Consider the following 27022-nt stretch of genomic DNA (forward strand, 5'->3'; position numbering starts at 1 on the left):
TAAAAAAAAAAAAAAAAGCACAAATGCATGGGTTTCCAGGTATATACATTAAGTTGAACCTTTGGCACTAGGAACCAGGGCATCTTCATCACGTAGCATTAACACATATTAGAAAACTGTGTAGTGTCAAAGGGATAGAACCACCAGCATTCAAGCAATGTTGTCAACTAGGCAATAAAATGGTCTACTGAATTTCTTCTTTGTCTAATTACTGCATACACTGGTAGCAACTTTGAAATGAGGAAAGGAGCTGGGCACTCCTTTTATTTTCTGTCTACAACAGAACAGGAAAACAAACTGAAACATAAGCCCTGTTTTACACTGACAGTTTTAAAGAACATCAATTATACCATGAAAGGACTAAACAGAAGTGTTTACAGATACCAGACAATAGTGAGTGGTCAGTAGACCTTCACAGGGCTTTGCGATGGTAGTCAGCAGAAGCCACTTTGTAATCACTGGCAGTAAACAGAGAGGCAGAATTCTTTGCCAGATACTTAAGGAAATCATGCAGATAGCCCAGCAATAGTGCGAGGCTTTTCTCATCAAGGGGCGTATAGGCCAACATTGCCCCAATTCTCACGAATAATCTCAGCAGGTGTGGCGCCCCATAGATCTGCGACATTGGCGCATCAGGGTGAGCCAGCAGAATCTCAGCATACTGAGGCCTTTCAAACTTGTAGAGCAGCTGAGTGCCCAGCATCACATTGAAATACTCTTTTATCCCTCCTACAACTTCGTTAACCGCATACTCCTTATTATCAACATTTCCCTGTGATTTCTTGCAATTGGCATACTCCTCAAGAATAGCATCTACATTCTTTTTAGCAGGGAGCTGGAACAACTGCTTCTGTCTAGTAACTAAGTCCCAGTCCTCCACCAGCCATGGTTTTAATTCTTCAGGGATCTTCACCTTCACCTCCATCCTACTCTTGAACGCCTCCTCGCTCTCCACAGTGGGGTCAGCCCGTGCCCTTTTCTTCCGAGGGGGCTGGGGGACTTCACTGGTACTGCCGCCGTCTCCGTTGCCAGGAGCCTTCTGCTTGTTCTTCCTTGTCTTCCGCACAGAACCAGAAGGGGGGTTCTCAGCAGAGCGACCTCCCCATCTACCTGGCAGAGCTGGATCAAGATTCTTTGGCTGCGAACCAGCTGACTTCTTTCCTGAGGCAGCTCCTCTCATCTTACTTCTCTGCATATTGCTTCGAGTTGGTTTCTTAAAGTTGTCTTCTTCAGCAGATTGTTGTCCACGAGTTTGAGAAGCCTGCTTTCTGGAACTCATTCAACCCTGTTTTTAGTCCAACCACTGCAATATATAAAGTATTGTTTTTGGTTGTTTACTATGGTGACTTTATGATCCATCAGACCACAGCACATGTTAAAAGTCTGTTGGAATATAGATTTCAGGTCCTATTTCAGGACGGAGTGTAAGTGCTTTTCTGTCTTCTATCTCAAAATCCTTACTTCCACCCACAACTCTTACCTCACCTAACAATTCAATAGACACACCCACAAATTCATCTCTTGATGCTATTTAAAAAATAAGGTTTTAATTTTAGAGAAAGATATTGTGACAAAACCATAGAAGGAAGCAAAGTTGAAATTCAAGACTTTGGAATAAGAATAAGAATTTGAAAGAAATAAGGAAGTTGGAGGTAAAATGAATTAACAGTAAAGCTTTCTGCATACAATTCTAGGTAGGCCATGAGTAGTGTGATGGCATCATACACAGAACTAACAGAGAACAACGATCAAAGGTTAGAGTCAAAAATGGGCTCTGTATGACTAAGCCTGAGTAGTTTTAGTAAAGCACAGATTTTTTTTAAGGATTCGTTTGACGTCATCAGAAAACAAGATTAGTCCAGCGACAATTACATTCATAAAGTATCTCTTTTAGTAACTATTTGCTAGAAGGGATGAGAAACTGGGAAAAGAATTAGTGACAACTTTCAGGTTTTAAGGATGATCTTACTTGTATCTCAAGTAAACTGTTTAGAGGAGAAAGGTGCTTCGTTTTGGATTTTTTATATCTGGGGTGTGCACTCAAACAGAGAAATGGAGATTTATTACCATGTACCTTGTAGCATATACTATGAACGAGTGAACGTTTAAAAAAAGCAAAATTGCATGTAGAATTCCAGAAAAGATAAAGTATTTGGGGAGTTAGCAAGAAAGAGACCACAGGAGATTAAGAATGTGACTTTAGAAGATAAAGGGTTTGAGTTTCAAGAGAAACAATGTTCAGTAAAAATGAACTAAAAAAAACACACACACACAAAAAACCCCAAGCCTCCTGCTATGATTGCATGAGTCACTCAACAATCCCCTTGACTTACACAATGGTTCTTTTTTCCCTTCCAAGGATTCCTAGTAATCTCCTAGGATGGTCTGGAAAGATGAAGTTGGAATACAACCTAGAAAGGAAGGTAGGTATCTGCAATGAAGATGAAGTTTTGCAAAAATGTGCAAGAAAAATTACAAATGTGTCTTAGATATATGAAAGAAAATAGTAAGAGTTTTTGATGTGCTCAATGGAGCTGAAGATAAGACATGTATACTCTCAGCCTCTTTTCATTTCATAGACAAGTAACTATTCTTAGTTGTTATAGGCTACCATAAGAATGTCATGTTACAGCTGAACAGCTAGCACAGTACCCCACAAAGATTTCTACATGTTAATGTGGGTAGTTCACTGAAGTGGCACTTGCAATGAGGAACTGCACACATTTATAGCTTTTTCAGTAGGGAGAGGATGATACAAAATTTTATATGTACACTCCAGAATACCCTAATTAAGCAGAGGCCTATATACCGACACTGAAAATGTCCCTAGATAAATGGGTTAAGTAGCACACAGAGGAAGCCTGAAATGGACAGGCAGGACAGGAAGAACTGAGCACAGCTCTTATGGACAGTGTGATCCCATTTGTTTTAAATGAGTGTGCAAATGTGTAAAACATGAGCCTGTTACATACTCAGGGTAGCTCCCTTCCCCCGAGGAAAGGGTGGTATTCCAGCTTTAATTTACTAAGGACCAACTCAAAGGACAAAAGCATGTATGAATGGGAAGTGGGTTTCTGCATACACAAGTGCTTCAGAGAACCACAACCCATTTTTCGAAGCTGTTGCAGTTTGGGAATATAACCCAGTAGAAGAGCTGTCGCCTTGGTCATCAGGACTTCCTTACCAAGGAACTTGAGAATGACAGATGAACTTATAGACCATTTTCCTAATCAAGCCCCAAAGCCAGCTCAAGAGTAAGCTGAAAAGAGTATTTAATTTGAGGTAAGCACATATTATTAAATCTTAGATATCATCTTTAAAAAGTCATCTGCCTTAAATAAATTATGTTGATTTTAAGTTGCCCTCTTCACTAGCCGAGGCTGGCCTAGAATTTACCTTAACCCTCTTACTTTCCTACCACTGGAACTATAAGCATGAGCCACCACACCCATTTCTGGGCTCTTCTGATGATTCTGGTTGCACTTGCAACAGTATAATGGTTCCATTATTATAGTTCAAAGGTATTAATGTTGCTCTAGAATACTTGTTAATGTATATAAAAGGTGGCCAATGTTGCATTATTTTAGTGGGAAAATACTGGAGTAACCTGCTAGTGATTTGATGAAATGTGATATACTCATGAAATATCCTTTTAGCTAAAGGACTGCCACTGTGAAAGAAATACCACAAAAGAAGTTATACAGAGATCTAAGAAGGAACAAAGACATTCAAAGACTATTTGCTAAATAAACATAGCTAGTTATATATTGACACCATAGTTTATACAAAGAAAATCACAAAACACTCTTTTATGCATATATACACTGTAGGCAATATTTTTATTAGGTCATCTAAAAGGGAATGAAGAAAACTGGTGACTGACTTGTAGAGACAACAAGGGGGAAATGAGAAAAAAAAACCTGAACCATATTATCTGATTCATGATTTTTTTGTGATGTGGTCATTCATGGATTTTACACACTTTCATCTTTTACATCAGTACACTGTGTGCTTTACAGGCAATCTACTCAGATAGTCCCAAAGGTCCAAGGCAAGAGCCTTCTCTTTGAGGCTTTCCCATTTCAGATCTCCCTGGTCCTTGCTTTGCCAGTTTCTATGGATCAAGTCTCACTCATTCTCTAAATTGCCTCTCTGCCAGGAAACTGCCTTCCACTTAAACATAGCCCTGACAAAGGAGAGAAAATAAGGCAATTAGACTGAGACACACCCCTTCCTTTCATAGGTTCATGAAACCAGACTCCAAATGTACTTTTGTGTGTACGTGTCACAAACACTTGTATTTATAGACTTCGACAACTTGTTGGCATAAACATGATGGGGTTACATTAATTGTTTTCATCTCTTGGTCTCTGGCTAAAATATATATATCAAATATCTCATTTGGATACTGGAACAATCCACATGTCTTAAAAAAAATAAACATTTTTTTTTTGAGGAAGGGTCTCATGTCCCAGGCTAGACTCAAACTTCTTATATAGCTGAGGATGACCGCGAGCTTCTGAACCCCTCCCCCGCCTCTATCCCCTAATAAATTGTGTGTGACCATGTGCCACTATGCCTAGTTTCGGCAGTGCTGGGGAATTAAACCTGGAGCTTCATGTGTGCCAGGGGAGTGCTCTACTAACTGAGCTACATTTCTAACCCAACAGATTATTTTCAGTCTGAACAAAAGACGAAAATTACATAAAAATTGCTTAACATGCTGGATATGGTAGCTAAAATTATAGTTCTTGGAATTTTCCTAAGTAAATATCCTTAAAACTTTTTTTCTAGATTGATTGCAAAAGCTAGAAGACTTAATTTCAGAATTCAGTTCTGGTAGTTAATGGCTGCTTCTTGAAAAATGAGAGAAACCAACAATATTAATTAAAAAATAATTGCAAGAAAATTATATTCACTACTTTACAAAAAAATGCATATATACATACACACATAAAATGCTTCATGACTATTAAACCCTTAAGTATTATTATAGGAAATACTTTTATGAAGACATTTTGGAACAAAGGAAGTTTCTTGTTCAGGATTACACAGATAGTCGAAGAGCCAGCAATCAAATCCATCAAATCTGTATTTGCTATAGAGAAAAATAATGTAATATTTGAATATGTTAAGCCTTCACAGGTCACTAATTTTTAAATAAGAGAATAAGATGACTATATCGTTTATCCTTCCCTTTTCAGAATTTAGAGTACTTTCTCAAATGGCAGTTTATTAATATTCAAAATATTCCTACACATCTAAGAAGGTTATATGATATAGTTGGTCTGTGTACTGCGGCCAGAAGGAAGGCACTTACCCTGTATTCTGCAACCAGGAAAGGTTCTGCAACCAGGGTCAGATCTCCTGATCCTTACTGTATAGCAAATTTAGCTTTTCTGATGGTGACCTAGAAGGTCAAACAAAGAGATGGAAAAGGACATAAAAAGATGTGAGATGGTGACTTTCTTTTCCATCAGTAAATACAATTTTATCTCACACAAAGGACATCAAAGCTGATAATGTACAAATTTTATTTTCTTGTATCCTTTATTTTCAGATAAATGTGCCTTATTGTAGGTTTAGCAATTTTGGAAAAAAATAATTAATTTCTATTAGGGATAATGTGAAATAAATAAAATTGTAAAAGAACAGCAGCACAAACGGATGCGAATCCATCATTCAGCTCCAACAATTACCAACTGAAGGCCATCTTGTTTCATCTGTAACCCCACCCACTGCTCCCCCCCCCCACGTTTTTTTAAGCTATCGAAAAAATGACTTCAGAATTCTGGAAAATTTCAAATATATACCATGGGAAAAAGACAAATACAGGAAACCTAATCTGCCCACCCCTCAGTTTAAATGATTATTAATCTAGGGTCCTAATTATACCCCTCCCATCTCTATCGCTGAAATTATTCTGAAGCAAATCCTAGTCATCCATGTATTTTGAAGCCATTTTCTGACATTATTTAATACCTACGCATTTATATTTATCTTCACAAAATAAAGCATTCTGAAAACATAACCAAATCACCACCATAAGCGTCTAAAAATAAAATCTGACACCGATTTCATTGAAGAATATTAATCCTGCATTTAAACATCCCCGATGCGTCTCAAAGAAAATTTTACAATTGGTGTGCTCGAATCAGGATTCAAACAAGGCCTACTCCTCGCATGTGCTTCGGATGTAGCTCGTTCTCATTCGCTTTCCCCTACCTCCTTTTTCCTTTCGACTGAATGTGGGAAAATTCCGATCCCCAGCCATTCTGAAGCAAATATGGGCTAGCAATTATTTTATCAGTAAGGCTTAATCAATTCCTATCGTCATAATTTCTTCTAAGAAAGAGGATGATGCATAGAAAAAGATACGATATCGAGCAGATTTGCGTAATTTAAAATTTTTCTTCTCCTATAGAATTATCTTTAGTAACAACTGCTACTACCTTTGGGAGACAGGCTTCACATCGAATGCCTTACACGCACTATTTTACAAGGCACATTCGAATCCGCGTCTGAGATAGCTACTATTACCATTTTACAAACATGGAAACCGAGACAGAAAGGAGCCTTGCCCAAGTTGGGCGTTGGCGAGGAATACAAATCCAGCTTTGACTGAATGAGAAGGCACCAGTTAATTCTAACCATAAGTCAAGAAGAAAAGAGGAAATCATCGACCCTTCCTCCCCACCCCCACCCCGAAACCTGAAACGAGAATCCAGTTCTCTCCAGCAGCCGACGTGTGATCACTGCTGCTCCTCCAACCGCCATAGTAAAGCCAGGTTTCTCTGGCAACTGATATCCATAGGCAGACACGTCACCCTGGAGGCGGGCTTAGCCCGTCAGCCAATCCTAGTCGTCTTGTCTAAGTTTTAGAATGTTCCATACCCAAATGATTGGACCACCGCCCCCACGTCAGCAGTGACACTCCGCCGCAGTAAAGGCGGGTGCTAGCAACCTGCTTCTTCATGGTTAGGGCCGAAATCAAGCCAATTAACGTCCTTCTTCAGTGAGGGCTCCGGCCAATGACGATCGCCCTTTTAGGATCTTAGCCCGCCCTCCAAGTGCGCTACAGCCGTTGGGTCAGAAGTCTATAGGGCAGCGCGTTCACGTGGCCCATTTTCACGACCCAGAGTTCCCCTGACCGTGGTCCCCCCCCCCACCTCCTTTCCCTCGCGCTCTCCTTCTCTCCTGCAGGGAGGCATTATGGGTTTGTGGGTCCGTTCCCCTCCCCCGCCCCCGCACCGCTGGGAAAGGAAGTGCCGACGTGGCTTGCGGAAATAGGCTAGGCGGAAATGAGCTAAGGTTCCCGCGAGTGGGGAGCGAGGTCAAACCCCGTGCCACGCCCCCCCGGGCCTGTTGCGCAACTCTCGGAACTGGAAAGAAAAAAAAAAAAAGAAAAAGGAACAATGAAGGTTTTGAGGTGTGTGCGTGTGAGGGTGGTGAGTGCCACCGGGCGAATGCCCGGATGCCTTCAGAAACGGGGTGTATCCGTGCGCGGGCACGATCGCGTGGCTGTGGAGTGTGGGTGTGGGCGCGGGCGCACAGCCGCCCTCGTGGCGCTGGGGATGATGGGTGTGCGCAGGCGTGCAGCCCTCGCCATGGCGGGAGGGGCTCTAAGTGTGTAGGTGGGGTGCCTCATTTTGGTGGATTTCTGCCTTTTTTTTATGTTCGCAAACTGTATTAATAAATGTGAAAATAAGACAGTGCTAGTAACTGAAGTAAAGGGCTTTTGTTAGAAAAAGCCTGCGGATTTAATATAAATCCTTTCTTTGCTTCCCCCTACCCCCGTTTTGAGGCCTGTTCTAGCTCCGAAGCCTTGGCTGGCCTGGAACGCAGAGACCCACCCTTCATGGCTTCCTGAGTGCTGGGATTAAAAGCATGTGCCACTGCTTTTAGACCCTGGAGAGGCTAATTATTCCTACATTTTAGTCCACCAAAATTAACTTTTTCCATGGTTAAGATTCAAAACTATATTAGTAACATAAAAGGGCGTTTCTTTCACGTTTCCAAGTGTACATCCCCTTGTCTGTCTCCCAGGCCCCACCTTTGCCCTTCACCAAATTTACTGGGAACCTCCCTTTTGCCCCTCACCAAGTTTATTGCTAAATTGGCATAAAAATTCTAATGAAAACATAGGCAATTAAATTCCCCTGAGATGGGACTACTCCAGTTTTCTCTGGATGCTAAGCCTCACCTACCTTTTTTCCTAATCTCCAAGCGGAGTGGTCAAATACACATTCGGTCAGTTTTCCAGAAAGTTCACTGGATGAGCGTTATACCTCTTGAATCTACCACTAGATGTCACCAAATCCCAGCAAAGGATTTACTGCTGGGTTCCCAGGGATTGTGAGATTTATTTAATTTTTTTTGCTCCACCCACTTCTTATTTTATGGGCTCCCTAATCTCTGGATGACTCATATATATCTTACATTCCTAAAGATGAATAAAATCAAGTTCTGGGAAGTAACAGTACTAGGCAAGGAATTATATACCAGAATATTTTTGGTTAATTTCCTTAAAAAGAAAAAGTCATCTGTTCTCCCAGCACTTTTTCCCCTGGCCTTTTGGATTTACCCCAAATTGATAAATGGGCCTAAATTCTGATGCTAAAACCCTTTGGGAGCTGTGCTGCATCCACAGTATCAGCACTTGGGAGGAAGAAGGGCCGCAAATTAAAGGCCAGCTAAGATTATACATTGAGACCCTGTCGCTGCATAAATAAATCAACGAAAGAATATTCTTCTTGCTCCCTTTACTTTTCGGTACTTAAAATTCCTCCAAATGGTAATTGCAGATGACTCTAGTCAGTCAGTAAAGGTGACTCAGAGGTAAAGTTAGACCTCAGCATTGGGAATTACCTTCCTCTTGATTTTGTATCAGATATGTGTGTTTGCACTCCAATTTTGTGTAATAGTTCTGTGCTTTCCTGAGCAAGAAGGTAGGTACTTAGTATACCAAAACTTATATTTTATCACGGTGAGAGTCATCACACAAAGTTAACACTCTTAATTCCTAACTATAGTTTTAAGCGTGTTCCCGAGGGAGCTCATCTGTGCCACGGACCTTACCTGAAGATCAGGCCCAGTCTCCGATGCAGGAGCCTAGGGAGACTCTCCAGCCGCGGGGCAGCTCAAGGTGTCTCTCCAGGTGTGCAGCGAAAGACCGATGCGCTCTATCTCCTTCCTTATATACTCACTGTCCAGGGGGCGTCATGGGATTCTTGTCCTGTGCCTGGTTATCTTAGAGACTGATGTCATTGGGGGCTGGTTATCAGGTACAGCCTTGGGGGTAGAGGAGTTCCCGAGTAAGCTGTTTTTGTAAGACAAAGGGCGTTGTTTTTCTTTTTTTACTGTTCTCAGTACATTCTGTAAAACTTAGTTACATTTTTTAGAGTCAGATAGTAAATAGTAAAACATTTAACTTAGATTTCAAAGCGCATAATGATATTGTAGCCCTAAGAAGTTTTTTTTTTTTCTCTCTTTATGTAGGTGTGTGGCCTGTACATTTTGGGGCTAAAGTTCACCTTCATTCAGGTCTTTTCCTCTATTGCTGTCGACCTTATTTTCTGTGGAAGGGTCTCAGTGAACTCAGAGTTTGCTATTGGGCTATATACTGGCTTGTCACTGAGCTCCCAGGATCTGCCCATCTCCACCAACAGTCCCCGTTAAAACACTGGGGTTATAGATCTGTGCCCCGTGTTCCGCTTTTATATATGTGCTGGGGAACTGAACTTAGGCTCGCGTGCTTGAGCAGCAGACGTTTTACCTAAGGCATCTTCCCAGGCTGACCATCAATTTTTAATATTTTCTGTATTTCAGATTTGTATTAAATCCTTCCCATGGGCATTTCTTTATCTTAACAAAATTGTACTACATTATAATCAGCCAAAAAATAATTAGTTACTAATTATATGTATTTGTACACACATGGGTGAAGGTTTGTTGAAAGAATTTCATTTTACTGTTTTTAATTAGGTATGTATGTGTGTGTATGTGACATGTGCTGAGTCTGAGGCTATGGGTCCTCTGGAGCTGGAATTACTGGCTGTTCTGAGACACCTGACATGGATGCTGGGAACCTAACTTGGGTCTTCTGATAGAGCCTTCTCTCCAGCCACAACAGTGAAAGGTTTTTTAAAAGCAGCTCTCCAAATGTATTTCCCAGACAAATCAGAAAACCCGGTAAGTTATCAGAATATTAGATTTGTAGATTGAACTTTATGTCTCATAAATCAAAGGTTTTTCTGGATAGACCTTGGCAGTCCACACCAGTACAAATCGTTCTAGTGAATCCAATGTACTCTAAAATGTGAGAATTTGGGTGGGGCTGGGGGTGGGGCTAAAATGTTGTAGTTTTTTGTGCACCACTAGAGGGTGCCATAGAATGTAAAGCAAAATGTGCTCTGATATACCCTGCATAGTATCAGTCTTGTTTTGCAGATTAAGAAAGTGTGTAGGTGTCTCCATAAGTGTTCCCCTTTCAGAGTCTGAAACAAACTGTACGTTATATATTGTTCCCTGCTTTGACTAATGTTGACAGATCCATTAGGGAGATGGTAGGAAAGCAAACCAAGTACGGAGAAATAACTTGATGCTTTTTATATATTTCCCCCTCTCCATACTATACTAGTTTATCACACAAAAGCTCAGGAGTGGTCTCCTAATTTCTTATCTCTCAATGCTCTTTCTATTATGTAGTTACCATTTTTGGTGCATGTCATAATGCTTCATGTTGAAAACCCATTTATGGGTCATTCATTCTATTGCTCTATTCTACACTCTATATGCTAATAAGATTATCGTTTAGGTGACAGTATTATTTTATAGTGATGAAAGTGAGTTCTGGTATCCAGTTATTTTCATACATATCTAATTTTCAAGTAATAAATGAATATTTTTCCTGAATTACTAGATAATTCCTGGCATTTGGGATTCTAGTATTGAGCTTTCTAGATCTCTGGTTTAAATCCTATTTAAGTGATTTTTCTTCTTATTTTTTAGTTGTGAGATAGTGATGCTTTTTGACCCAAGAGAAAATGTAGAGAAGTTTGTCTGTTGTATTTTGACCAGTTTTTAATCTGACACCAGACATGCAGTCTTCAGGCCCCCTCCTCTAAGCCATTCCAATGGTAGCATTTTGGCTCATTTGAGCACTGTTAGGGCCAATTCAAGGAATTCAACATTGAGTGAGGCTGACCAAGTACTATGACACACCACATTGTGGTGCTTTGTAGAATAACTGGGTTTGAAACAGAAGTGTTGCCGGGCGGTGGTTGCACACGCTTGTAATCCCAGCACTTTGGAGGCAGAAGCAGGCAGATTTCAGAGTTCCAGGCCAGCCTGGTCTACAGAGTGAGTTCCAAAACAGCCAGGGCTACACAGAGAAACCCTGTCTCGTAAAAACCAAATCCCCCCCCCCCAAAAAAAACCAAAAAAGAATTTTCACCTGAGGAATATCGAATGGCTGAGAAGCACCTTAAGAAAATAGAAGTGTTTCAGATTTCATAGTTACTTAAATTTATTAAACTTATTTCTTAAAATAAGTTCTCTTAAAATTTCTAAACTTTAGTGTCACCACCTATTAGATGAAAACAAGCATTTCATGATCTTAACAGCTACCCTGTATAATACAGTATCAAGCTAGCACATGTGGCTATTTAAGTCAAAATTCATTAGGATAAAAAAAAAATGGTTCAGTTGGTTGTTCTGGATATCTAATGTTACTAGCTGTTGTCCAAATGTAGATAGCGATCATTTTCACCATTACAGAATGCTCTGCTGGCCTTCACTGATTTGAATGAGAGGACTATGTAAAAGGGTCTAGCATAGTGAATGTATCTTGACAGATATTCTCAAAAAGGTGACTTCTTTTCTCTGCTCTTCTCAAGATCAGAGCTGGGGTGCTTCGTTTTATTGATAGGTTCCGGAGAGGGAGGCAAGTTACCTGAGGTACTTTAAGAAGAGGGTATGTCTGGCCCTGGAATCTACATTTCTGACTGCTGCTACCATATTCTAATATGTTTATCCTTGTGCTTTACTGAGTAGGATTACAAGAGTGTGAATAATGGGAATTAGTTTTAGAGTCAGAGTGGCAAGGAAAAATGGCTTAGAAACAGTGTTTCCTGTATTCAAGGACACACAGGACTCAGCTTTTTCCATCTGTTATCTTAGCAAATCCTCACAGAAGCCCAGAGAAGTTAAACAGTCACCTAAAGTTGCTCAACAAGGCCAGGCTTCTTCCTGACTTTAAAGCCTAGGCTTTTACCTGTTATGCTATGTTGCCCCATCAGTGTGAATGTCCCCCTGTAACCTTAACTTATTAGTGGGATAAAACCACAAGCAGATTCCTGACTTATAGTCAGTTCTCAGAAAATAAGAAATATTCTTTAGAATTTACAGTTGCACTGTTGTTTTTACATGATTTCAACTGGAAAAGAAAGATAGCTTAATGTTGTTGGGTTCCAAGGCCCAAGGCCAGACAGAAACTATTTATGGTCTCAGCCTTCACAGAAAATTCAGTGGCTCCATGAATCCTGTATTAAATTTGCAAAGCTACCATTAGGTCATACAATGCCTTTGTAGTAATCAGAATCATAGGCCACCTAAGGGCAGACAAATTGCAGAGATATGTGTACACCAGTGGAACAGTAAGAAAAAAAAAATGCCCTTTTCTTACCCCTGCTGACAACCTCACCAAGGCATTGAAAAAGACATTTTGGCCAGGAATTTTACTCTCTTAGTTGAGTACTATTATGTAGCATGTAACTTGCCTGTTGGTATATATGATCCTCACTTGTATTACCTTGGGAATAACAAAACCTTCCTTGGTCTGAAAGGTAGTGGTCAGTGTTGATCATACAAGATTTGGTTGTCTAGCCCCAGTGTTCTCCCATGGCTTATGGGCACTAAACAAAAGTGCTTTACCTAAAGCGTTATTTGTTATCCTATCATGTGTATATGTGTATATAATTTTATTTATTTTACTTGTATAGATGCTTCATCTACATGTATGTCTATACATCCTGTATGTGCCTCATGCCCCCTGAGGCCAGAAGAGGACATCGGATTCCCTGAGACTGGTAATGTAAGATGTGCGTCAACATATAGGTGTTCCAGTCTCAGATCAGAACCAAACTTTAAAAATATCAAGTAGAAGCTGGTCAGACAGCTCAGCAGTTATGAAAACTTGTTGCTCTTGCCGAAGGCTAGGGTTCAGTTCTTAGGCCCTATATGGTGGTTCACAAGCATCTGTAACTCCAGTTCTAGAGGACTTGACACATTTTTGTGTAACCCTGTGGGCACTAGGCACACATGTGGTGTATATACATATATGCAGGGAAAACGCATGCACGTACAAATACATAAATCTTAAAACAAAGTTTTTTAAAAATTTGTTCTGATTATCTTATCTAATTTCTTAAAACGATGATTATTTAATGTTCAAGTTAAAAACTAATCCTGCCGGGCAGTGGTGGCACACACCTTTAATCCCAGCACTTGGGAGGCAGAGGCAGGCAGATTTCTGAGTTCGAGGCCAGCCTGGTCTACAGAGTGAGTGCCAGGACAGCCAGGGCTACACAGAGAAACCCTGTCTCAGAAAAAAACAAAAAAACAAAAACCAAAAAACCAAAAACAAACCCTAATCCTAATATTTCAAGGCCAAACAAAATGGCATTTCTATAATAAGGACGTTTTTCTTTTGTCTATTTATACTGCCTTAATCCATAGGAATTTCATAAAACAAGTCCTGCAAATTTCTCTGGATCTGTCTAGGTTGTTAGCCCATGGCAAAGCAAAAAATGGGAATAGTCAGGGGAGAAGGTTTGTCCTTTTAGGGTATCTCTTTTCTCTTCTGTAATTAAACTACCACCGCATAGCTCAATTTGACATCGAAAAACTTATTTCAAATGACCAAACAGCTGAGAATTGCACCTAGTCAGCGATGACCTTAGATGACCTTGAGATGACAGACTTGCACATGATCCCTTGTTTTTCTCCTCCTGAGTTAATAGTTTAGCTTGAATCGTACCAAAATTCTGGTTTTGTCAGCAACACACTTTACTTAGAGGGATCATGTAAAGCCACCCATGGTATACATTAACTCAGAAAGATAAAGACGAGTTTTGCGAGTCATTGTTGATGCCTGTAGTTCGAACTTTGCCTCAAATGGTTGCTTTGAATCAAGTGCTTTGCTTCAAGTGTTTTCCCCCCAGCTAAGTTTCTTTCTTTTTTTTTTTATTATTGGATATTTTCTTTATTTACATTTAAAATGTTATTCTCTTTCTCAGGTTTCCCCCCTTCTGGAAACCCCCTATCCCATCCTCCCTCCCCCTGCTTCTATGAGGGTGTTCCTCCACCCACCCTACTCCCGCCTCCCCAACCTCGATTCCCCTACACTGGGGCATCTATCAACCCTTCATAGGACTAAGGACATCTCCTCCCAATGATTCCTGACAAGGCAATCGTCTTGATGCATAAGCAGCCAGAGCCACATGTACTCATTGGTTAATGCTCCTGGGAACTGTGGTGGGGGGAGTCTGGTTGGTTGATATTGTTGTTCTTCCTATGGGGTTGCAAACCCCTTCAGTTCCTTCAGTCCTTTCTCTAACTCCTCCATTGGGGACCCTGTGCTCAGTCCAGTGGTTGGCTGGGAGCATCTGCCTCTGTATTTGTCAGGTACTGGCAGGGCCTCTCAGGAGACAGCCATATCAGGCTCCTTTCAGGAAGCGCATCTTGGCATCTGCAATAGTGTCTGGGTTTGGTGACTGTATATAGGATAAATCCTCAGGTGGGGCAGTCTCTGGATGGCCTTTCCTTCAGTCTCTGCTCTACACATCATCTCCATATTTACTCCTGTAAGTATTTTGTTCTCCTCAGAAGAACAGAAGCACCCACACTTTGGTCTTCCTTCTTGAGCTTCATGTGGTTTGTGAATTGTATCTTGGATATTCTGAGCTTCTGGGATAATATCCACTTATCAGTGATTGCATTCCATGTGTATTCTTTTGTGATTGGGTTACCTCACTCAGGATGATATTTTTTAGTTCCATCCATTTGCCTAAGAATTTCATGAATTCATTGTTTTTTTATTGCTGAGTAGTATTCCATTGTGTAAATGTACCACATTTTCTGTGTGCATTCCTCTGTTGAGGGACATCTGGGTTCTTTCCAGCTTCTGGCTATTATAAATAAGGTAGCTATAAACATAATGAAGCATGTGTCCTTATAACATATTGGAGCATCTTCTGGGTATATGCCCAGTAGTGGTATAGCTGGGTCCTCAGGTAGTGCTATGTCCAATTTTCTGAGGAGCCACCATATTGATTTCCAGAGTTGTTTTACCAGCTTGCAATCCCACCAGCAGTGGAGGAGTGTTGCTCTTTCTCCACATCCTCACCAGCATCTGCTGTCACCTGAGCTTTTGATTTTCCCAGCTAACTTTCTTTATGTTTGTAATTTCCACCTATAGTCCACAATTTCCTAGAAGTGATAAAGTTACAGCTTTTGAAACTATAATAGCTGCCATGCTTAAAAGAACAAGCCAAGTAGTACTTGAAAATACATATCTAAGTTGTTTAATGGTAGATAGAGGGTTATTTGTACGATTTCCTTACTTTAGTTCTGAATGTTCCCTTAATAAAATAATTCTTTAAAGAAAAAGAAATGATCAGTTATGGTTTAGACTACAAACATGGGTTTAGAAGAGTACTTATTAACCAAGTAATAATTGAGTAAAATGTATATTCTTTAGTAGGGATGGACCATGTCAGATTTAGAGAGTGAGCCAAGTTCAAAACAAAACAAACAAAACCTTTTTTACTGGAGATTGGTAAGGTCTCCTCAAAGGATAGTCTTTTCTCCACCAGATGCCATGGGGAGCCTTGCTATAATGAGCTACTGTAAACAGCAGCTCACAGTTATCAAGAAATTAGGACCAGAGAGAGGTTGAAAACCACAGCAAGAAACTTCAGGTAGCTGGCCAAATTACTAGCCAGAAGGCAGAAAAAAAAACACAGGCAAATGGAAGCAAGGGGCAAGAAGGAACTAAGAATGTATTGGAGCTTTCTGCTTACCCTCAATGCAGAAGGCCAAGATGGTATGGAAACAGGTCAGATTGTGGAATATGTGACAGAGGGTGTCATTATCTATTTTGGAAGATGTTTTCCTACCTTGTTTACAGTTTTTAAGAGTAGGACAGCCATCAGAAAGCAAAGGCTGTGTGTGTGCATATTCACATGTGTGTGAAAGTACAAGCATTTAAAGACAAAGTATATTGCTGCTCTGGTTGGAAAGGTAGATTCTATAAACTACACATTGAAACAGTGCTTTAGATCTACTTTCAGCAGTGTGTTACTATATGGGTAAGTGAACGAGGGTGTTTGTACACCACAGTGAGAAAGCAAATAGGATTTAGGGTATGGGGACCTCAGCGAACATGTTCCTTCCAGGCCCTGAGGTTGAGATAAGATGGTTAGTAATTAAGGACAGAGAAGAGAGTAAGAACAGCTCCTAAAAGGTACAAAGCTGAGAGCCACCGAGCTGTTCCCAGCCCAGAGTTGCGGCTGGGATGTCAGGGAGATCCAGGAGGGTACAGCCAGCCTTCAATAGAGCTGCTCTGTGAGACTTGGCTGAGAGGACAGAGGGAAATTGATGTTTGCTTCAGAGTAGGGCTGTCAGCTGTGCTTACTGCCTCATCAGGCTCCCAGCTGTAAACAAAAGTCCTGGCCCTTCATGGCACTGCAGAGCAGTCCAGGCTGGTGTAAGTCTCTGAGAACAGCTAGACCATTTTCTCATCCTGGCTGACAACCAGGAGACAGAAGAAACAATAGGAGGTGGAATGGGGGGAAGGGGCAGAATTGCAAGGGATGAGCAGCAGAGACTATTGGGAAGGAGTTGGCTATTTCAGATCTTAGGTCTTTGGGTGAAATTAGTAGAATTCTTTTGGGGAAAGCAGACTTTCCCATTACTTGTGTACATGTCCCTGGTCATAGTGAATTATGAAGGTTTCAGAGACCCCAATGTATCATCCACCCTTTCATTTACAAACATATATGCTCATCACCATGCTGTATCCTGCGTGATGCTAAAGTAATAGGAGATAGCTCACATTTTCGAAGGTTTTATAAGGAGTTTAGGGATATGTATAAAGCTGAGTCTTAATAAGACCAAATAGAATATTTTATTGTTTGTTTTTGAGACAGAGTCTCATGTAGTCCAGGCTAGCTTTGAACTTCTTACGTAGTCAAGGATGGCCTTGAATTCTTGACCCTCCTGCATACACCTCTACAGTGCTAGGATTACAGGCATGTAACACTGTTCAGCAAATAATAGACCTTCTAAAATGCTAAGTGACAAATTTGGAATAGAAGTATCAAAGCAATGTTTCTGGCTTTGATCCCAGAAGGTGGGATTTGAGAGAACAATAGTAAGCTACACATGATTTTGCTATGAAGTAAATGTATCTGGAATTGCAGACATAACAAAATTATTAGCAAAACTGGGACCTCCTTTGGCCAAAGTAGTAAGTTACTATGCCACATTTCTCACCCTGTTATACTCCTCATGATGGCTACTCCAGTATTCAAGATTCCCTTTAAGTGTCACTTCCTCACAGTGAGTCCTACCCAGGACTCAGTTAAGTATCCCCAGGACCTAGTTAAGTATCTTGTTTTATGTTCCCATAGCATCCACTGCTTTTGACCTTCCAGGATGCCACCATTTTCATTTGATCAAATAAGATTTTTTCAGTGCATTTCTTCTCTATATTATTAGCCAGGAAGGGTTGTTTGAAACCTCCTGTTCCTCCTCCTCCTCCTCCTCCTCCTCCTCCTCTTTGAAAAACTCAAATATCTGTTCTCTCCTTTTTAAAACTGTCCTACTACTGCTTGGCTCTGGAGGCAGAGGTACAGGAAGAGGCAAGTGGGTCTCTGAGAATTTGAGGCCAACCTGGTCTACATAGTGAGTTCCAGGGGCAGCCAGGGTTGTTAAGATAAATCACATCAACAAACAAACAAAAACTGTCTTACTTCTAACATCTCATTTCTTTGGATGTTTTTCTTGGTCCTTTCTCTTCATTCAGGTTACAAGTCTCTACACTCATAAAGACTTCTAGAATCTCCTCTTTCCCAGTTTCACCACAGATAAATTGTCTATAATTCCTGAAGTATTGTCTCCATTTTTCTACTTTTCTCTCTCCTGTCATACTATAGGAGCTCTGAGGGGAGGAGGTTTTTTTTTCACTATGTAGTCTGTATATTTTGTATAGTACTTAGCATGTGATGGCAAGTACTTCATGAACATTTGTGAATTAATCCAGAAGAGTTGACACAGTATTGGCCAGTCTAGAGGTTGATTGTATTCCTACGTATGAAGAGAAGTTTTTGGAAGCTTTTCAAGTATAAGAGGAGAAAATTATTTTAAAATTGCTATTTTATTTTGATACTAGAAATTCTTATGTATGTTAGGCAAGCTCTAGGCTACAGTTGTAGCTCCTGAAGGACCACTGGCCTCTATTAAGAATAACATGAATGCAAATGTGAGCATATTCACGATACTTGCCTCCCATTGTCTTGTGATGTCATGTTCTCTATCTCACTATTTTTCCCGTGACCCCTCACCTCCACAAATTAAGATTTATGTATTAGTCCTCCTAACCAGAGAGACATAGCAGTATTACCAAGTAGTCATGTTGCTACAGGTGCATGTGCTCATTCAGCTGTGATTTTGTTGCCTACCTTCATTTTACCAAGCATAGTACTGATAGCTACAGAAGAAGACCTTCTGTCTGTCCAAATAATGCTCCTAAATGCATGAATACCTCACACTGGTCACTCAGTGGTAGCTTTAAATTCTTGGTGAACGGTTTGCCTTACCTGGGTTCAGTGAGGGAGGCTTTATAATACTAAATCCTGCAAAGAAATGCAGTCTGATAGGTAGACCTGTGTAACTGGGGACTCAGAGAATTGATACTTATGCCAGTTTACAACAAACGTTCCCCCTTCCCTTTAGTTACAAGATGGCAATGGTACAGGATGTTCAGAAGGGCATTCAGGCAGTAGCTATTCCTTGTCCTTCTGAAAATGGTCTTACTAAGGCAAATGGTCCAACAAGTTTTACCTTTTAAATCAAGCACAGTAGAGGAACTTACAGGAAAATGGCTTGGGTTTGACAATAGACTAGAGGACCCCCCCCTTGTACTCTGAGTAGGTCTGATGAAAGAGCATAGTTGTAAAATAGCTTCCAAAGACAAGTCGACATCCTCATACTGGGGTAGGTATTAATGCTAGGCTAAGTATTGGACTATTTTCATAACCACATGTCCCAGGTGGTTAAGCTGCTAGCAATGAAGATGTCAGAAGGGTAATACTTACCTATCACCTGTCACAACATAACCCTCATCCCAAAGATAAATAAAGAGAAAAGGTAGTATTGGAGCTAAACTCCTTATTGGTTATCACTTGGTTGAAGAATAGCATCAGACATGCTATCAATAACATTTTGAAGACATATTCATTCATTTTTGACCCAGTTTTCTTACTTGACTCCTATTCCCTGAGCATGACTCCACCCCCAGGATATTTCTAAGAAAGTTTTATGTATGTAACAGAAGCAAAAGAGCTTAAATCTGTGATTAATTGCTCTTCTCTATTAGGTCTCTTTTGGATCAAGAAAGTTCATAAACTTGAAATTTGAAATCCTAGTGAGATAAGACAGGCAGTCAACTGTGTATATTTCATAAGGGGATAATGATATTGAGAAACTACATTGTCTCCTCCCTTAAAGGACCATCCTGAATCTCAGGCCTGTCAGCTGGTGGTAACAGATTAGGTTCCTATCAGAGGAAAGCTAAAGGAGTATAAATCTCATGGATCCCTAATTTGATGAAGAAGCTCTGGTGAAGAAATCTTTGAATTTCTGCAAGTAGAGTGCATCATGACCTTTTCCCACCCCTAATACTGTGCTAGATCACACCAGAATCGTGCTCTCTTTGTCTTTATGCAGGTATAAGGCAAAAAATGAGAAAGGCAGAGAGGTTGAGGACTAAATGGTCATAACCCACTCCCACAAATTACCATTAGCATTTGAATCTGTTATAAACTAAGGCAGAGCAGACCCAAAATGAACTTGTGTAGCTAATAAGTGACACTTTGTTGAAGAACAAAGGAAAGTTAAAAGGAGGGCCTGAGCTTTTAGGTAAGCCCTCAACAACCTTATGTTGGATAAAGAGAGAAGATTAAATGATTAGAGAAGATCCTAGTGTTGTGTCAGGTGCTAGAATTAAAAGGCATTGTGATGTGTTGGCTGGGGGTGTCTACGGAAAAGACTGTAGATACCAGTTTTCTAAGAGTCAAATACTTTTTACTCTGTGAAAATGAGATGAACATCAAATGCTTTGAAGATAACAGATGTGTTACTATGAACAACGTCACACGCTTTCTTGCTCTTAATTGTCTGAGCTGTGTATCTAGCAGTGAGTTTCTTACCTGAAATGGTTGAGAATAGGACTGAGGACTGATAAGACAGAGATTAGCCAGTGGACATTGTTAATACATGTAAAAAAAGTATGTTAACATAGATTTTTGACTTCTATACCTTGGTCAGTTGAAAAGGACATTACAGTAAGAAAGATACTGAATTATTAGACTTCTTTGGCACAGCTATTTTTCACTTTAGTCTATTTCTTCCCATGATGAGGGCACATCTGGATGTGCTTCTGTAAAGGCAGTGCCAGGGAAGACAGTCTACTCTAAATATGGGTAGCACCATGTCATGGGTGAGGGTCTCAGACTGAATGAAAGGGGAAAGAAGAGAAAGCCAGCAAAGCATGAACAGTTCCCTCTCTGCTTCCTGTAGACTCTCCGGTGAACACCTCCCATGTTTGTCAGCCATGATGCGAAGTGCTCTCACAGTTATCCTTGAGATGTTTTACTTAAGCACACATGGGGTGGTTAAACCATGGAGTGAACCCACTGAAATTATAAGCCCAAATAAATCTTTTCTCTCTTAAGTTGTCTATGGCAGAGATTTTGGTTTTGATAGTAAAAGCCAACTAATATATCCTCAAAAATATACTTGGAGTACCTCTTGACATTAAATGGCCTATATCTGAACATCATAGACAAAACAGTTTTGATTTTCACAGATTTAAAGCAACAGTAAAAACTGTCAACTATCCTAATCTCCACCAAGCAAAATACCATATAAAGCAACTTATATAAGCAAAATCTAGAATCTCTCTGAATGTGTATAAGTATGTGTATTTGCAGATGGGAGGGTGCCTGTGTTTTCTTTCCACAAGACCTTGGGACCTATAAATGATCTTGCATAGTGGTAAGGCAATGTACTAAAAAATAGTAAACTTGAGTTTTGAGTTCAATTCCTTTCTTTGCCTGGAATTCCCACAACACTATGAGGTAGTTTATTTTCAGTTAATAGTTGTGACAACTGAAGTACAGAATAGTTCAATAATTTGGTCAAGGTCATGAAGTCACTGCATTCTGTATTTCTCCAAGGCCTTGAATGCGCTTTTAGAGGAAGAAACTGAGGCAGAGTGAATTGTCATTCAAACCTAGGCTCTGTCTGGTACTAAAGCACCACACTGTCTTAAAACTAAACTGTCATGAATGAAGCTAGTAAATAACAAGCTTACATATTTTCTAGATCCATTCTGTAAGAGAAAATGGCACCTAGATTTAGGTGATGGCAAAATTTTTCCCCTTATTCCAGGAAATTAATAGTGAGGTCTGTTTTGTTTTTTTAAACAACTTTTGTCTTATTTTATTTTTTAGAAATTTATTTACTTTTTATTTATATGAGTACACTACAGCTGTCTTTAGACACATGCAAGGAGAGTGCATCAGATTTCATTATAGATGGTTTTGAGCCACCATGTGGTGGCTGGGAATTGAACTCAGGACCTCTGGAAAAGCATTCAGTGCTCTTAACTGCTGAGCCATCTCTAAAGCCCCAAGGTCTGTTTTTAATAACACACTACACAGTATAACACAGTAGGACATTTTTATAAAGCTTTGCAAGTGAAAGCAGAGCTATTCATGTGACTTCTTTGGGTGACTTCATATTAGTGGACTTAGTCTTTCCATGCAGAAAATTCTTTGTTTTGGATAATTGGCTTAGAAGCCATTCTTCCTCATGGCTTAAGACCTGCTAACAAGCTGTTCTGACTAATAAGCCTTCAGCCCATATTTGTAGCCTATAAATATTATTCTAGCTGGAGACTCTGATAGAGCAGAATGTGAGGCTGGGAAGAACATGCTAATTACTTTCCCTTCAGAGATGACCGGCTCCTCAACAGAGACAACATGTAGAACGGGGGAAGCAGATGGCTGTGCTGCTGAAATTCCCACTACTGTATCACTTGTCACTGACAGTGTTTATCTAAGTCATTAGGATTCTAATTACAACCTGATCTCAGTCTTAATATATGGTATGTTATTAATGTTTAATAAGAACATTATAATTCTTTTTTCAGTGACGCAACCTACAATTTCGTTTTAATTTTGTTTCTGTTTTACCTGAAGATCTCATTGTGTATACATATCTATATGGACTCTGATTTTCTAAGATTTCTTCTGGATCTCTTTTTCTGTGTTCAGTAAATTAACAGAAAGAGAATGAATAAAACATGATACAGAAGATAGGCTTTTATTCTAATTACACATATTGTGTATTATAAGATACCAGGAGCTGTGCAGGCTAATGAGTTGTATAAAATGCATCTCTTGCCTTCAGAAAAAAGGTATTCTACATTTCTTCCATTGAACCAGTGGGTAGAACCTTGCTTGCTGATCCCTGGGTGATTCCTGATCTAGATTGTTTAGTGTTCCTTAACAGTGCAGCCTAACAAGATTAATCCCAGCATAGTGAAGTACAATGTTTGAGATTTTAGTAGACAGAAATAATGAGATATGACTAATAATGCCAACAGTGATACAGACACTTAAGAGTGGTGGGAGAACACATTAAAAAAATCCAAAAGAAGTAACATATTCTGGATACAGTTGAGGCATTTACATTGCTTAACAAAAAGAGGACCAAACTTTCAATCAGCCCAACAGTTTAAACAGAAGAATGCCTGTTCTTTTATGATAGGTGAGAAAATGCTTTTGGAAATGTTGAAGGAATAAATTTTACTCAGTACATTTCTTCCACTTAGAGAGCTGCCTTTGCTTGGCCTGTGAATTTGGAGAGAGCAAAAGGACCTGTTGTAGATTAAAGAGAAAAAGGAGGCAAAACCCCTGGCATTCCACAATGCAGAGCAAACTGTAAGGAAGATGGACACACCAATAGCCTTAACAACTGAGTAAGTAAAGCCTTTCCTCTTGAAAATTTCATAAATTACATTTATGAAATACTTATCTAATATTAAATATTAACAAAGAATTGATGAATTGGTAAAATTGATGATAACAACCAAAACACTATCTTCATAAGACCCTCCCCCCCACACCCCTTAAATCTCAGAATCATATCAGATTCATTCAGGCAGAAAATAGTATGGGTCTGTAGAGGGGTAAGTATTCCAAATGAGACTCTTATATTACCTTTTCTCAGTTCATTAGTAAGAAGGACCAAGTTTAACAATTTTGTGATTGAACAGATTGCTAAATGTCAAACCCCTTCAGTGAGACCGAGCACGTCCCTAGTCCCAGTACATATGTGGGAAGAATGAAGAAAATGAAAGCCATTTGCTCTGGATCTGAGGTTGACATTATACAAATACTTCCTCTGCTTAAGGGCTCCAGTGAGGATAGTACCTTCCACCTGGCATTAGCTCTAAGTGGCTTTGTGAATTCCTTTGGTCTATTATGTTGCTTGGTACTTTGGCTTCTTTGGCACCCAGCACCAGCTGATGCGCTGATCCGAGGCCCAGTTGGACAGCCTTTATTGCTCAGTACTGTAGCTGTCTCCAGGGCATTGTTCTTGAGACTTCCAACAGGGCAGATTTGTGCAGTTGGCCCATCTGGACAAGATCTGTAACAAGTAAAGCTCTGTGCAATAAGCTCATCTCCATAGTTCACCCCCACCATCCCCGCCTCCGGGCTGCAGCAGCCTGACACCCCAGCCCCATCAGGGACAGTATCAAAGAGATACTCTCTGCTCCTTTCAAAGGGGTATTGCTTGTGGCTTCTCATTGATTGGCACTACCTGGGCAGAAATAGGAACATAGGGGCTCTCTTCCCTTTTTAATATAATCTCGTCCTATAAACCAGTTTTTTAATATTTGATTCTTTGTATGAGAGTGCTCTAATTGCCAATAAAAGTATTTTCTATATCTGAATATGGTAGTGCATGCTGTTAATCCTAATACTGGATAGGGTTAGACAGGAGGATTATAAATCCAATGCTAGCCTGGGCTGCAAGTAAGTTACAGGCTAGCTTTGGATATACAGCAAGACCATGTCTCCAAAAAAACAACAACAACAAAAAAATCTAGGCCAGCTACCTTGATCATTCCAAAGAACTTTCTTCAAAATTAAGGGAAAAATGGATATCCCAATGAATAGGAAAGATCAGACAAATTTAATATGTAAATAGAGAAAGGCTGATCTTATCCTTGCACTATAGCATCGGATTTGTTGGCTTAAAATTTAGAATTCTATGTGAAATGATGAAGTTGTGAGGGAGAGATGAAATAGAGATGGAGATGGGAAAAGAGAAGGAGTATATTTGGAATGGGCAGAGGAGAGATCTGATTATATAATTAATTATTTTTCTGGGTCTACAGAAAAGGACTTTAATATTTTAAGATACTATTTATGTATTCCAACTGTAGTTCTCATACTTTAATATTTCTCATCTTATTTCTGTGCTCTTCATGCTCAGATCACTTCAAAGGACTCAATGTACCAGGCCCAGGGTCCCTATGACTTACAGTGGCACAACAACCCACTTTACTCTGATCTTTCCTGTACTTTTACTAAATAATCCTATAGAAGAAAGGGAAACACAAAAGAGTAAAGAAACAACCCAAATTATGGCTCTCTGCCTTCTATAACTATTACCCTAGATAGGTAGAACCAATGTTTGTTTCCATAGAAGCCTAGATAGTATCCCGATCCATGCCTAATTCCTCCCGAGGAACTTCAAAGCCTACTCTGTTCAAAACAAGGTTGTGCGACACTGTTATTTTCTTGCCAAGAGGAGATGAAGGAGAAAGTTAGAAGGTCCTGCAAAATAAGGAGACTTTGGAGAAAAAGAAGAAACGAGAGAGTATCAGTCAATCTAAATAGTGTTTTTGTACTCCACTTCTTAGACTTTAGTACCTTTCATATCATCTTTCCTAGATTATTAAATAAAATTCTTAAGAAGAAGCCTCCCCTACCTTTTTTCTACCAAGCAGCATAACAAAACTTATAGCTATACTATTTGATTAGGTACTATAAGAAATATGTTTGGGACCAGGAAGCCTCCATAGATCTGGAAGGGTACACTTTCTGAGAATCCTGGGTTCTTGCCCCAGTACTGAAAATGTTATCTTTTCTAGGAGAAGTAAGCCTACTGCTGTTGGGCCATAAATCATTGTGCAGCCTAAGACTACCACATCGTTGTTAAGAGGTTGGAAACATGTGTCTTTTGTCTTCCTATCGGTAAGGATATCTGACTAGGTCATTCAGGGCAGTATTTGTGGACTGAAAGGACAGTGGGAGGCAGAGAAGTGCTGAGTAAAAGCCAGGCTCTGAATGCAAGTAGAAAAGATGCAGATAACAAAACCAAGAATCCCAAAATCTAGATATTCTTCACAGAGGAGCCTCAGCAATGACAGTCATTTTGGCATTAGGCACATGGATGAACAAAGAGAAATGGCAGAGTAGGCAGTCAGTCTGAATGAGGGTATATAAGCCATGTTTGTAAGTACAGCTACCATTGGCACTAGGCAGTCCCCACAGACATTGGGAACTGGTGATTGAAGTTATGGGTGTGAGGTTGGAAGGAACTGTTCAAGCTTCTGATAGAGTCTGATGGAAGGGAAAAGCCCACCTGGGTGAAAGCAGGAAGCCAGCAGCTGTACACTATAGCCTCTACCCTGTTCACAGTGCCTGGTGGATATCTTCTGACCTTAGCACTTTATAGACAACCCAATAGAAGATATTGAAGACAAGAAAAGTAAAAGGGAAGACAGCCCTGGAGATGGTGTCAATTCTCTTGGCTCGGTCCACATAGAGTTTCCTCATGGTTTCTCCCTCCTTTAGAAGAGGGGTTGGAGGTTGGGGACTGTAAATGCTGGAACCTTCCATTGGCCCTCCATCCCTTGCTTGTAGACAGTGCCCTAGGCCATAGCCACGAAAATAGAAGCGGCTCTCTCTTATGATGTCTTCTTCCTATAATTACAAAAGATAAAAGGTGGTGTGTGTATTAAGAAGCTATATGCTATGGTTTCATTTATAGCCATGCATTGAGTTCCCTTTTGAAAATGTGTAACAATATTTGGAGTCATCTAAAACCTACTAAAGTGCCAACATCTCAGCATCAAATTCTGTGACAGGTAAACAGAACAATAAAACCAACAGACAGTGAGGCTGACATATTTTGACTTGGTAAATTGATTTTAATTACTTTTAAAAGCTTTAGAATTCATTTCTTGTAAATAATACATTTTAAAGCTAATTTTGACTTAAAGATAAGGATTCCAAAAGTTTTAAATGACCAAGCAAGCTAGGCAAAGTACATTAAATTTGACCACTCTTTTGAAGATCTGTTTATTTCTTTGCAAATTAGCTGATTGGAAATGGGAGTCTGCAAATTTGCAGTAACATTTATTGCCCAATGCACATTATATTCATATACAATTTGCATGCCTTTTGATAGCCTTAATAGCATGGAGGAGGTACATTTTAATTAAGCAGTAAGTAGTAGACTGCAGAAAGACCATTACTACAGTAGTTGGGTGACAACTGAGTAGCTATGACACAGCTGGGAAGCAGGAAGTGAGGACAGAAAGAAATAAAAGAAATTGGAGGGGGAGGAGGAGGAGGAAGAGGGAAGAAACATCCAC

At 40.0% G+C, this 27022-nt stretch overlaps 2 protein-coding genes and 1 long non-coding RNA gene across 4 annotated transcripts in view; 1 reads left to right on the top strand and 2 right to left on the bottom strand.

Moving 5' to 3' along the window:
• Window positions 1-9144, bottom strand: Morf4l2 (mortality factor 4 like 2). Of its 2 annotated transcripts, none has more exons than XM_052170474.1 (4): window positions 9079-9144; window positions 5321-5410; window positions 2334-2411; window positions 1-1303 (listed from the first exon to the last, which is right to left on the bottom strand). In XM_052170474.1, exon 4 carries the CDS (start codon window positions 1277-1279, stop codon window positions 413-415), a length of 867 nt encoding a protein of 288 aa, XP_052026434.1. In that variant the 5' UTR covers window positions 1280-1303; window positions 2334-2411; window positions 5321-5410; window positions 9079-9144; the 3' UTR covers window positions 1-412. The 2 variants fall into 2 exon arrangements, with proteins under 2 accessions (XP_052026434.1, XP_052026433.1); XM_052170473.1 differs by lacking the exon at window positions 9079-9144 and adding an exon at window positions 6712-6814.
• Window positions 7187-27022, top strand: part of LOC127674777 (uncharacterized) — a 22434-nt gene continuing 2598 nt past the window's right edge. Inside the window, exons 1-6 of the long non-coding RNA XR_007975359.1 lie at window positions 7187-7429; window positions 9033-9157; window positions 9985-10191; window positions 13002-13093; window positions 23183-23329; window positions 25514-25616. This is a non-coding gene — a long non-coding RNA (uncharacterized LOC127674777). The remainder of the gene's footprint in view (window positions 7430-9032; window positions 9158-9984; window positions 10192-13001; window positions 13094-23182; window positions 23330-25513; window positions 25617-27022) is intronic.
• LOC127674773 (glycine receptor subunit alpha-4) overlaps window positions 26058-27022 on the bottom strand; it is a 19228-nt gene continuing 18263 nt past the window's right edge. Inside the window, exon 9 of the mRNA XM_052170472.1 lies at window positions 26058-26348. Within this exon, the coding sequence (XP_052026432.1) occupies window positions 26058-26348 (291 nt within the window). The remainder of the gene's footprint in view (window positions 26349-27022) is intronic.

This window comes from Apodemus sylvaticus, chromosome X, assembly GCF_947179515.1.
Source record: "Apodemus sylvaticus chromosome X, mApoSyl1.1, whole genome shotgun sequence".
Taxonomy (NCBI): domain Eukaryota; kingdom Metazoa; phylum Chordata; class Mammalia; order Rodentia; family Muridae; genus Apodemus; species Apodemus sylvaticus.